At 40.7% G+C, this 13347-nt stretch overlaps 1 protein-coding gene across 26 annotated transcripts in view; it reads right to left on the bottom strand.

Moving 5' to 3' along the window:
* Window positions 1–1264: 1264 nt before the first annotated feature.
* Window positions 1265–13347, bottom strand: part of LOC121655458 (regulating synaptic membrane exocytosis protein 1-like) — a 126746-nt gene continuing 114663 nt past the window's right edge. For 16 of the 26 annotated variants that reach the window (XM_042010115.1, XM_042010114.1, XM_042010112.1 and 13 more), the window contains 5 exons: window positions 12225–12390; window positions 5728–5840; window positions 5404–5505; window positions 5106–5245; window positions 1265–3675 (listed from right to left, as the gene is read on the bottom strand). In XM_042010115.1, coding sequence (XP_041866049.1) covers window positions 3457–3675; window positions 5106–5245; window positions 5404–5505; window positions 5728–5840; window positions 12225–12390 — 740 coding nt within the window. In that variant the 3' untranslated portion in view covers window positions 1265–3456. The remainder of the gene's footprint in view (window positions 3676–5105; window positions 5246–5403; window positions 5506–5727; window positions 5841–12224; window positions 12391–13347) is intronic. The other 10 variants (XM_042010136.1, XM_042010130.1, XM_042010135.1 and 7 more) reach the window with 1 other exon arrangement.

A 13347-nucleotide genomic window follows, 5' to 3' on the forward strand; every position in this document is an offset into this window, starting at 1 on the left:
CCACTGCCTGCAGCAGCCCCGGTAGTTTGTCCAGCAAAGTGCGCACAGTAGCTCTGGGAAAACAGCAAGTGGAGGCATTAAAAAAATCTACAATACCGTATTATGGCGTCACCCACTAGAAGTGTTGTGGGTGAGAACAGGGGCCGAGGCGGAGGGGAGAGATGCTGCGACGAGTCCAAGGATCGAGACAGTGGAGGCGAGGAAGGTGGCTGCTGGAGGGCTGTGGCGTCCTGTTCAGAGCTCCCGAGGCCGGTGGCAGCGACGATGGTGCGGGGCAGAGGAGGGGACCATTGTATAGCTCACGGGAGGGCTCCCCGCTGTATCAGAGTGAGAAAACCCTCCAGAGCGCCTGATGACAGCCTCCTTTAACAGTCTGTGGCGAGAGGAGGAAGCCGCTGCCCGAGCTGGGTCCCGCTGCCTCGGTCCACGTTGTCAGGGAACCACTGGCCTGCTGTGGTGGGGACGGGTCCAGCGTCCACGGGGGCCGCTGGGTGCCGTCGGTCTGGAATGGAGGGCTCAGATCCTTTGTCTCAGGCTCAGGAACAGCAGGACAAGCCAAGAAAGAGGGTCCCATACAACAGTGTCCTGGAGTGTAGTGACGGAGGTAATGTGCTGCGATTGTTTAAAGGCTATGTCCATGACTTGTGAGAGAAGGGTGTCTTTCTGTCTGAGTTCATCTGAGAGGCGTGTGATGTCCTCCTTTAAGTCTGCAATAGTTTTATTTGTTTTCAGGCGGTAGATTTGAAAACAAGCTAAAAACAAGCAGGCTAGCAAGCAAGCGAAATGACCAACTGGGTTGGCAATCAGCACTCAACAGTCTGGTTTAAAGACGTACAGACCCAAAAGAAAGCCACAACGCAACAAAGTTCACTCGGACAGATAAATCCAGCACAAAAACACAGTAAAACGTATTAAAAACGTGATGTTTTGACTTATTAAAAACAGATCTAACCGGCTACAAACAAACAGTGTTCGCCATTATGGATGCAGCCGACAAACCTGCAGCAACTGTGTGATGCTGTCATGTTGATATGGAGCAAAACCTCTGAGGAAGGTTTCCACCACCTGCTTCCATCTATGACACCAAGAATTCCGGCAGATCTGAAGGAAAAAGGGGCCCAACCTGATAATAGCAACTTAGCAAGGTGTTATAAACCATTTTCACTGCAGCTGCTTTCTGACCTTTTTTAGCTTTGTTCTGCATTCAGAACAAAGCTAAAAAAGAAAAAAACAAAGCACAAATCAAAAAGAAAAACTACCAGTCTTCTTCCACACAGTCTTTTATTTGTAAATAATAAAAATGAACTCTTGAATATAAAACATACACATCAGTAGAGCCACATCTGTTATACAAACAAGAACTGTTGCAGTGAATACTTTGTCTTTCATTAAGAATCGTGGTTTGGGAGCCATGGGCTGTAAACAATCAGTATTCTTGAAGTAATACTGACAAAGGAAAGGGCAGTTGGCCACACCGCCAAGGATTAAAGAAAAAATCTACAAAATATGTCTGCAAAGCCAGATTTCTCATTGGCTTTAGAAGTCCAGTCCAAACCATAGTCATAAACAGGGAAAAAAGGATGACTTAAGGAGAAAAAACCCAACTTTGTTCCAATTGATTCTGTTTCTTTTTCTGCATCTGGGTCCAAAACAAAGGCCTTATTGGTGCCCCCCCACCTTGTGGCTCGGTGCCGCTCAGCGGCTCAAGCACCGTAAGCAAATTCCCCTCAACGAGACCAGGAATGTTTGTGTGTCAGTCATGTTTTGTTTTTTTTCATAATTTAAGTTCAAGCTGCTCATCCTGATTTGTATGTACAAGGTGCGTTTGTGTGTGTGTGTTTGTTGGTAACGGGTGTTAAGTCAGATACACTCTTTTTATATTCATATAACTATATCTTTATAATTTCTGTCAAACTCATAATGATACTTCATATACATTTAGCTGTTATACACACATTCTATATCTCTGTCTCTAGCCCCAACTGTCTTAAACTACAGTTTTAGACACCTACATCCTCAGTCAGGGGCTTGAGTATGCTCAGTACTACAAAACAGCACTGTTGTTCATAGGGTTTAAAGAAAAACTGAAACAAAGACTATTTTTTCTTTTCTGGAGACTTTCTAATATGGATATTTATACCCAAAGTGGTAGGCGAGGCCTGGGTGAAGTTGATCCCCCTGCTATTGGTCCGCTCCTGTTAGGGGGCGGGGATGGCTTGGCTTTTCTCTGTATTCATATTCAGTACGAGCAAACTGTACAAGAACATGCAACATACAAGCTGGCCTAAAAGTATGTGGAACTAACACACATAGTCTAGTCTTTTTTTCTCTTTTTGTTTTTTGAGGATCATTTGTTAATTTGTCTCGTCTTTCCATTTTACAAAAAAGTAGAGAACGAAACAAAAGAACGAAACAAACGGAACGAAAGAAACATGCATGCAGCTTGGGGCCAGGGCGCCTCGTCCCCGAGTCATGCTGCTCCCTCCAACAGGGGGAGTTTGAAGGGGGGGTCAGGAGGAAAGGGGCTGGGTGAAGGGGCGTCCAAGCAAATGTGACCAGACCTTTATCTTCAGCGTTTGGTTCGACACTGTTAAAAAAACCATCCGCTTAAACAGAGGGAGTCTGCACCCTGTGGTACCGTTCTGAACACTTCAGGAAAACAAAGTCGTAAAAAATATGATCCTAAATAAAAAATAAGAAGCTAATGATTCATTTGGCCTCACTTTTCTCTCCTTTGTGTTTAGACACTAAAATGTTTTTGCCATTCTGTCTGAATGAAGGAGTCAAGTACTTTTTTGTGCTTCCTTTCATTTTTTTCATAGTGTGCACATGTACGTACAGGCTCATGTTCCTGTCAAGTCCTATCAGACTGCTGCCCCTCACGCTTCTTCTGTGACAAGGTTGCCGTGACGACAGCTGCAGCAACAGCAGCTAACCTTGGCTAAATAGTTGCAAGAAGCTCCAACAGTTTGCTACTTACTAAACACACTCTTTCCTGTGGCCTAGCAGTAATTTATACTCTTGTTGACTGAAGGGAAACTAGGTGAAGCATTCCACGTTGATCGGGTGCTCTGAAACAAGAAATTAAGGAGGAATCAAAGACATGATGGAAAAAAGTGAAGAATGTTGGATAGGAATCCACCATAGCTGCAGCCTGGTGGAAAAACAAAGAAAGCGACACTGAAAACAAAAAGATGCATGGAGGAGGAAGAGGGAAGGTGTGAGACATGATTGTCAGACTCCAGTTAAGCTTTGATTGGCTAGTTCTGTCTCTCCCTCTCTTTTCTCTCTCTCTCAGTCCCTGTCTCTCCGTCTGGCTTTTCATTGGTTGATCGAGGGCTTCTCTGTGTCATCCTCGGGGCGTTTCCACCCTCTGCTCAGTTGTGGTCCAGCGATTGTGGTCCATTATCTGATCATTTCAGGGGTATTTGGGAGTAGGCAGTCGCCCTTCGGTCACTAGGACCGAACGCCCGGCGGCGGTCCTGAGCTGTCCAGTGATGTCTGGGAAGCTAACCGTGTAAGCGGAGCTAATGTCGGGTCCACCAATGAGGATGGTGGAAACAGTTTGTACCAGTCAATCACCGTGCTTGAGAGGTCCAGCTCCTCCAACAAGATCTGTGCTACACCCATGAAACATTTGTGGTCCAGTCGTCCATAGTCGCCCCATACTATCACCTACAGGAGAGAATTGGCCCAGTTAGTCAATGCTGAGCTGGGGAAAGACAGAAATATTAAACATCAACTTCTGGTGTTTTAAAAGCTTCTGAATCAGAAACACAGCTTAAAGTCCAATTAGATAAATTCACCTCAAAACATTCAAGATTCTCTGACAAAACCTGTGCCTATTTTCTAGACCTCTGCTTGAAAACTGCATACACATAATGAATTATATCTCATTTTATCTTTGCAACCACAAGGTCTATTTAAATACTTTTGAAATCATATGTGTAAACCAGTATATGTGTTACCGGTGAAGACTAAATGAAGATGGTACATAGCACAAATGAAAAAAAGTTTCAGGCTCCCCTAAAAAAAAAAAAAAAATATCTCTGTAAAGGCAAACTCTGATGAACTAAATCAAACAGGTTTTATTTCAGGGCGATGGGGTGAGGTCTCCAGAGCAGCCAATATTTCTCTTAAATACACAAGTCCTTGTAAAGACATACACCAGCAATTATCTGCCAGGATGATGCTTTTTATTTAAACTAGGCTTCATGTGCACGTTAAACATGAAATATTCAGTACCCTCAGATCAACTAATTCATTACCTCTATTATAAAGAATATGTCTATCTATCTATCTATCTATCTATCTATCTATCTATCTATCTATCTATCTATCTACCTATCTACCTATCTATCTATCTATCTACCTATCTATCTACCTATCTACCTATCTATCTATCTATCTATCTTGTATGCCTATGTTAAGTTTCCTGGATAAATAATGAAAAATGTAAATGTCTAAAGAAAAATAGTGAGTTTGATATCACTTTTGTGTGGCTCCAAGAGTCTGGAACGGGTTAAATAAACCTGGTTGAGCATCTCACAACTAATTAGACTAACTGGCAACAGACCAGCAACATGAGAGTGTTTGCAAAGATGCTCAGCGATTCTGGGAATTTATTATCTTTGGATAATAAGTGTGTTGGATAAAAAAGGCTGAAAACCAACACTGAACGGCTGCGATCTGATCTGATGAACCAAAATCTGAAATTCTTATTGAAACCATGGATGGTGTTTCCTCCTGTCAGAAGGATGAATGCAGTTTAGAAAGTCAGCATCTATGATGACATGTTAAAGTTGGAAGTAATTTGATTCAACAACAAATCAGGTCTTGTGCCAGACTCATCCGGAATGAGTCAAAGTAAAGTTTTGAGTCAATAAGGAAAATTCGAAGCTGAAAGTCCTTATAAGCAAAATAGTTTTTCTGCTTTCCAAATGCTCTTTCCTTCCATGTTGTGTCAGGTTATTTCAAAGCACAGGCTTAGTTAGTTCCAGAATTGTTACCAGGTCAACCTTTAACGCTAACTGCCAACAGTTTTGTAACCTGTGTCAAGTCTACAGCTGTGGGATATAGTCCATTACAGAGTGCTGTAAACATACCTGAAGCACCTTGCCCTGTGGACTCTCGTCAAAAAGCAGGTGCTGCTGGTAGAGCGGCTCCAGAGTTTTGCGTGCAATCTTGGTTTTCTTTTTGGCTTTACATGTTCCATTTTCTAGCAGGTAAACCTTGACGTAAGGAGCTGGAGGTAGGGTTAAAATGGGAGGGTCAGGAAAAAAAAAGTAGGGATGTTGGAAAAGCAAAGGAAGAAGAGCCGGGGAGCAGAGGTTTACATGTGAAACTTGTGGCTTTAGGTTGCAATAATTTGAATTATTTGTATTTTTGATCACACTGTGTTACCTGGGAGGGATTTGGAGCCTGGTTTGGGGGTAAGGCCTCGGGCCCTGATCACCTCTACCTCCAGCTGACCTTTCTTATCCATCAAACCAATCTGAACATCACCTGTACAAGTATGGAACACATAAACAAACACATTTAATAACTCAACAAGCCACATGTGAAATTAAACTTAACTTCCAAGAATATATTTTCTACTTTTCTCTCTTCACATATAATGAAAACATTAGTGTTTTTCCTTTACCAGCAACCCTTATTTTTCAGTCATTACCACAGACAGACGTTGGGTATAATATATGCAGCAGATGTAAAAGTCCATCTACTCACCCATAGCAGGTGTTGCCAGTGTTTGCCGGCCAACGAGCTGACCAGGGCCTAATCCATCCAGAAAGTCACTGAACTGACTGTCGGCCCCCAAACGCATACCTGAGAAGATCAAACTGACACACACCAACAAGTTATTCACCATCTACTGCAAAGTAGCGAGAAGAAAACCACAATGCACCCCAAATGTTTCCTCTGCAACAAACGACAGTCCAAGGAGGTCAAGTTCATTCATTTTGATTTTGTTTTCTGTCATTTCAGAAGTCATTTCAGGTTCCCTTTCCTTTACCAATACAGAGTCAGAACCCGGTGCTAATTTCTGATCTCTGTTTCACGTCAATGTGGTAAAAGTTGAATGAAATGTGACCTGATCGTTCAGACTGATGTCATTTATTAGAAGATCAAATATGTATCCGATTTAGTACCACATGAGAAAGTAGGATGGGTAGTTCTTTTGTTGTTGTTGTTTGTTTTGTTTTTTTTGTATGTTGGTTTGTTGTTTTTTTTAAATCGGGTTTGTGCTGTTCAGACTGTAATGTAAAGATCCAGTAGGATCACTGACAGGCATTAAGTCACATTTGAGTCACAGTGTGAAAGGAGCCATAGACCGGTGTGTGCACATGGGTAAGCACATTCCCAGCAGTGTACAGAGAGCATGCGTAAGAAAAGATGTTATCCACTGGAAATAAGACAAAATATTAACATGTTTTTAAAAGCCTTCACCAGGAAGGTGAAGATGGTAACACTCCTATATAACACTGAGAATTTCATGTCCATCCTGGGAACTCGCACAGATAAACAAGCTGTGCATAAAGTCCTTGTAGTGATTTCAGATGTGTATTATGTCTTAAAATTGATCCAATATTTGTTAGTTTAATTAATGTCAATATGTCAATAAGATCTGAACTTTTAGAGCAATGAAAAGGTCTTTATCGGGGGCTGCTTGTTTAAAAAACTTTAATCCAGATAAAAGCTATCCAGATATGGTAATCCCATTTTTCAGGATGGTGGATCACTTAATCCAGCGTACTGGATCACCCTGATCCAGAATCCTGTTTTTCAGGATCACCAAAACCGGATCTCCAGCATTTAAAACAATGTGGGCTTCCAACTATGTGAAGAACAATGGGTAGAAGAGGTTGCAGATTTTAGTAATATCCTTGCTCCAACACACCTGAATAAAATGAAATGGATCCAACAGCTTCTTGTCAACTTCTTCACAATAACCCATTAATTTCAATCAGGTGTGTCAGATCAGGGAAACAATGAAACCCTGCAGGATACTGGCCCTCGAGGACCGGAGTTTGACACCCCTGGATTAAATGATGCAAGCTGATTTCAGAATTCGGCTTTTCCTTTTGAACAACCCATTTTTCAAGATTTGATCCTATCCAATGACCCAAATCGAATCGGATTAGGTTTGAACAACCGGGCCCTGGACATTCAAAAAGGTGAACTTTCTTGTTTATCACTGCGTCAAGCCAGATGTTTTCATTTTATTATTATTTTTTCAGAGACAGTTAGCAGTGATGGGAGTCAGGGGCGCTGCCAGGGATTTTGATACTGTAATACATAAAATTAGCTATTTAATGACATTTTGACCATCATACCTATATTTGTGAAAAGAAAAACATGACATTTAGGCTACTTGGTAGGGGAAGCACTAAAAATACAATGAAGTTAATTTAGATTCAGTTATTTGCTGCAAGACGGATACTTTATATTTAAAAACCCATCGCTCTTTTTTAAATACTTAAACAATTAATTATCTTAAGATTAATTACTTAAAATACAAAACTTAAATACAAAATAACCTATTTCATGAAAATAAAATGCATATATATATATATCGTATGCCTGCCTTGATTATTTGACTAAAACAACAGCGAAATGGATAAAATCCAGAGTTTTCTTCAGAAATGATATATGGGGAGCAACGTGAGCTAGCTTATATGAACAACATTTAGAAGAGAAAACAAGCTTCCACAACTTTCCATCAGATGAACTAACTGACCCACCTCTCCTCTGAAAGAACTAGGTGACATACTGTCGACCCCTCTGTTCTCTCTCCAGTCTCAGCTTTTTTTTTTTTTCTTTTTAAACTTCCTGATTTTTGAGGCATCCTGCCATCTTAGCATCTACTTGCTGTCTGTAGCAGCACTCTGTAGCTGATAGAGCAGGTGGACTGAACCATTTAAGGGAAATATAGAGGGGGGCTGGGTGTTCAGAAATGTTTCCAAAACAAAGAAACTTAGTGATACCAATGCAATGTAACTAAAACGTTTGCGTGATTGTTAATTTATTATTGAGTATTAGATAATTTTGTTAGTATTACAATTGCTTTGAGGGCCCTTCTGAGTGTAGCTGTCAGATGGTTTAAATCATTTAGCCATTATCACATCTTATATTCCCACTGTAACGCTGTAATGGGCAGGTTACCTGTTACAGCCACAGGGTTCATGAACACATGATTTGCAGAGCTGATTTCAAGGATGATGAGATTTACATCCTCTTTATTAGGTCTGTATGTAAGGGTGCATTCACACCTAGGGCTGCAACGATTAGTCAACGTTGTTGACAATAGTCGAAAATAAAATTAGTCGACAATGAATTTACCAGTTGACTATTGTCGGCAAAAAAAAAAAGAAAGAAAGAAACCTACAGAGTGAGACATCGTCTTCTTCCCTATCTCTGCTGAGAGTTGCACAATGCACATGTGCAAAGAAAAAAAACTACAGAGTGAGACATCGTCTCCTTTTCTTATTTCTGCTGAGAGTTGCACATGCGCAATAAAGTCCACCAGGGGAAAAATATGGCGGCGGACCAGGGAGAAAAACGGCGGCAGAGGACGTCAAAAGTCTAAAATAACTTCACATTGAACTTACAAAATAAATTAAATGCATGTGAGATTTGTGAAGCAGACCTTGCGTATCATGGAAGTACGTCTGCAATGCTCGAACATTTAAAGAGGAGGCACGTCTGACTCACATAACTTCATGCAAGATTTCAAAGCTGAAAGTGAAATAAGAGCCATTTATAATAATCATGAGATACATAATCCGATTGGTCGACTAGTCGTTTTAATAGTCGGTGACTAATCGACCATCAGAATAGTCACTAGTTGCAGCTCTATTCACACCAGGATGGTCTGCTAAACTGTACGATTGGGGACTCTAACATTTTTCCTGAGTTTGTGTTTATGCTGCACTACTCAAATAAATTAGACCTTTTAAATAAAGTATTCCACTCCTCATCAGAGGCATCACTGCACCAAGAATTACCAAAGAAGACAAGATGCAAAGAAGGAAAGTGGTTCATCTACTGGTTAATGCAGCAAAACTGTTGCTTTCACCACATGAGAGCAAAACATAGAGCTGCATCAGATCCAAGCAGTCTTGCATTGATCATATTTCTATTAGAACTTCAACTGTGTTTTTCCACATCTGACTGCGACCCATTCTCCCAACCACATTTGCACAAGTTTTGGTTGCGTTTACCCACAATGCCCTGCAGTGAACCTACAATCCCCTTTGCTTTGTAGTCTGCTTCCTGTATTCAATTCACTTGAAGCGGACTGAGATTTTGTAGGCATAATAAAGTTAACTTCTTTGATCCAAATCAGTTTGTTTGCGCATTCACAGTTCCTAAAATGAAGTGGACTCTTTCCCAGCAAACGAACCACGACTTGAATCAAAAGGGCTGGTATGTAGTTACAGATATGAAAATAACAGGCTAGGATGGGAACATAAAGAACTTTTATGCTTTTGTTTAGATTTTATGTTTTATTTTTTAGTTTCTTGTATTTCTTTGTGAAGCACTTTGTGACTTATCATAAAAGGTGCTGTCTAATATAAATGTACTTTAATTAATGAATTCTCTCAATTGTTCTTTGGCTATATCTTTTAACCTCTTATGAGGGAGTTTTCCAACTTTAAGCAACAGACTAATTCAGGCAAACACCAGAAATAGACCCACCGCCAGTGCTGAGGTGACATTTCTGTGCATGTGAGAGCAGAACAGATGAGAGTCTATTTTCTTAACAATGTCAAGAAAATTTGGAAGGACTTGCAAAACTGCAAGAAGCAGAAAGATTTTAAATGGGATGCTGAAGTCGTGTAAGTCAGCAGTGCTGTTTAAATGAGCCTAAAGCTAACTTTTTTCATTGATTTTTGTTAGACAGTTTTTCTTGTTACCATGGGCAGCATAACAGTAGATCCTGCTAAAATGCACCAGCCTCGTTGGTTCAGAAGTGTATATTTACATGGTTTCAGTCGCTTTCATAGTCGCGGTAAAGCCAGACTAAAAGCCGGTGGGAAGTAGGGCTGGGTGATATATTAACAAGACTTGATGTATCCCGAGATGTTTTACGTGGGACATATAAAATGTCTATATCGCAAACATGGAGTATAAACTATCACACAAGCTTTAAAGTGTCTACGTGGGTTTTTTCTTCGTAGTTCATGCTATACTCCAACTCTGGGCGGCTGTAGCTCAGGAGGAAGAGCAGTCGTCTTTCGACCGGAAGGTAGGCGGATCGATTCCAGGCTTCCACTGACTACATGCCGAAGTGTACTTGGGCAAGACACTTAACCCCACGTTGCCTCTCGATGTGCCTATCAGGGTGTGAGTGTGTGTGTGAATGGGTGAATGTGATAAGTAGTGTAAAGCGCTTTGAGTGGTCAAACTGACTGGAAAAGCGCTATATAAGTACAAGTCCATTTACCATTTACCATGCAACATGGCTTCTCTCACTCACAGCCTGGGGCGCCGAAAAAGGGGGGTAAAGGAGAAGGATTCTAGGGGCCCATGACTGACAGGGGCCCAGAAGGGCCCTCAATACAATTGTAATACTAACAAAAGTATCTAATAGTCAATGATAAACTTACAATCACGCAAACATTTTAGTTACAATGCATTGGTATCACTAAGTTTCTTTGTTTTGGAAACATTTCTGAACGCCCAGCCCCCCTCTATATTTTCCTTAAATGGTTCAGTCCACCTGCTCCATCAGCTGCGGAGCTCAGTGCTACATACAGACAGCATGTGGATGGTAAGACGGCAGGATGCCTCGAAAATCTGGAAGTTTTAAAGGAAAAAAAAAAAAGCTGAGACTGGAGAGAGAACAGAGGGGTCGACAGTATGTCACCCAGTTCTTTCAGAGGCGAGGTGGGTCAGTTTTTTTGTTGTGGAACATCAGCTTGTTGTCTCTTCTAAACTTTGTCCATATAAGCTAGCTCACTTTGCTCCCATATTAGCTCATATTTCTGAAAAAAAACTCTGGATTTTATTCATTTCATTTGGAGACTGATTGTTCAGCTGTGCGTGTTTCCTGATGGACTTGAAGTTCTTAGTACACCGGAGCAGGAAACTCCTCCAGCTGCTCTTAATAGACATTATTATTGAAGCTGATATTTCTGTCCGTTTTACAGGTGGTCTGCTGGCGGGAGTGTAGCTCACCTGTGCGATCTGTTTTGAGACACGGAGGCTACCATTGTCGCAATATGTGTTTGAGAAAGTAAGCGCTAGAATGCACTATATGTTACAATGCGATACATGATTCCAAGGCTAGATGGAAGTAATTCCTACACAATGTCCCTTTAAGGGATATATAATGTACCCTTATCAAATGGCACAGTTTGCAGCCGTGCTGAGAGTGCTTGGTTTTTCTTCTTTTTGGAAAGAAGAGCTCTGCTGGTCCTGCTGTACAGAAAGTCGACCACTGCTTCCCTGCTGCTCTCTCTTTCCACCTGCTCTGCTGTGCCCCTTCACTTTTCTCTCCCCAACTAGCCTCCTTATGAGAGTTGTATTTAAGTTTTTTCTCGTTCTTGCAGCCTTGAGAACAAGAACGAAGTTCTCACTTCTTCTGGAGTATGTAACAAGATCTACTCTGCTCTGTCATCTCTTTGCTGCCACTCTCAAGTCAGCTGCAGTAGAATCGGACGGAAACTTAAAACTGGTTCGTTTTTCAAAATTACGTTATTTGCAGAGCAGTGTTACATTTCCTAAGTACAATTTTACTCTTATTATGGTATTATGAAAATACCAAATACCAAAATAATATATTTGCATTTGTAACATCTGAAAAAAGAACATAATTGTGAAGGCAGAATTACATCATTTTTAATGAAGAGGATGTAAAAGTCTTAAACCCACAAGATATGACGTCTGAAATTTAACATCCAATAATGGTAAAAGAAAAACTAAAACTTGTGATTTGGCTTAAAGCAGGTCTTTTTCTGGTTATCAGTAATGTACATGTGTTTATGCAGCAGTGATTAAAATCAAACAATGCAGGAACAGCCTCAACATTGTTTGCTTTTACTAATTTTGCTTTACTTTTTACATTAGATGACCACTTTAGTTGTAATGATCAGTTCATTACTAAAATTTTTTTTTTTTTTTTCTTTTTTCATAAAGGTCTCATATACATGAGCCACCTTTTCCATATCCTCGCTGCCTGGCCCCCACATCAAAAGACCTGCCCTTTAGTGTGCACTTACTTCCCCTCAGAGCTGTAACTGTTCATGCTGCCATCAGTGGACTCCCTGCTGGCCTGCCGGTTCATGGCCGATCCTCCTCGTGGATATTCCACCGCCATGCCCGTTTCCACGCTCCTCTGGATGCTGCTGCTGCCGGCCTTACTAACTTTCTTACCTGCCGATGCTTCTGAGGCAAACACAGAGGAAACATGTTTAGCCAGGGTCATTTTTATTTATTTTTATTGCATCAGTTATCAGGCCTCTCTGCATACCTGGCAGAAATTCAAATTAAACATTTGCTGGCACAGAACAAAACCATGATTTAGAAGTATTTAATGCTTAATTTAAAAAATAAATAAATAAATTTGCAGTAACCAAATAGACAAGCCTGATAACTTGAGAGTGAGATTTATCTTTATGCAGGCCAGCCCATGCAAAACAATATCCTATGGTGACCTCACCAACATCTGAAACACGTTCATAACAAACTAAAATAAAAACTACATTGTTCAGGACAAGTGTTCCAAACTTAAGCTGGAAAAAGAGACTTTTTGGCTAACTAAGACATAGCTTTTGAGCAAAACAAATGTTTACTGTTTTAGGTGATGAGGTCACTGTAGGAGATATAGAACAGTACAGTCAGGTCTTGAACTCTAGCCAGGATGAAAAGTTAAAAATTGGAGGGTTGAAGAAATCATGGCAGATATCCAGCTGTAAAGGATGAGTTCAGCACCTTTAAAAGCCTGTTGTTTTCATCTTGAACAGAACTTCTTACAGACTTGGTTTTGATCAGCATTCTGCAACAATCCAACTTATCAGAGCCGTCTTAATTGACACAAACAGGCTTCTTTTAGAACTGAACCAGCCTTTGAAAAAGGGTAAAAAAAGGAGGGAGGAGTAAGGAAGCGTGCCGGTGACAGAGTTCAGGAAGGGCTCACAGGTTTCTGGGAACTTTCGGTTCTCTAACTTCCCCCTTAACTTCTGCTTTTGGTCAGTTTTCTTTTTTTGCCTGAATTTGATCCCAGTAAAATTAGAGGAACAATAGAAAACTTACATCTAAATTCTATAAAACATACAACCCAATTTCCAAAATGGTTGACATGCTTTATGAAATGTAAATAAAAAACAAAATGCAATTTTTATG

Source organism: Melanotaenia boesemani, chromosome 16 (assembly GCF_017639745.1).
Source record: "Melanotaenia boesemani isolate fMelBoe1 chromosome 16, fMelBoe1.pri, whole genome shotgun sequence".
In the NCBI taxonomy this organism is placed as follows: domain Eukaryota; kingdom Metazoa; phylum Chordata; class Actinopteri; order Atheriniformes; family Melanotaeniidae; genus Melanotaenia; species Melanotaenia boesemani.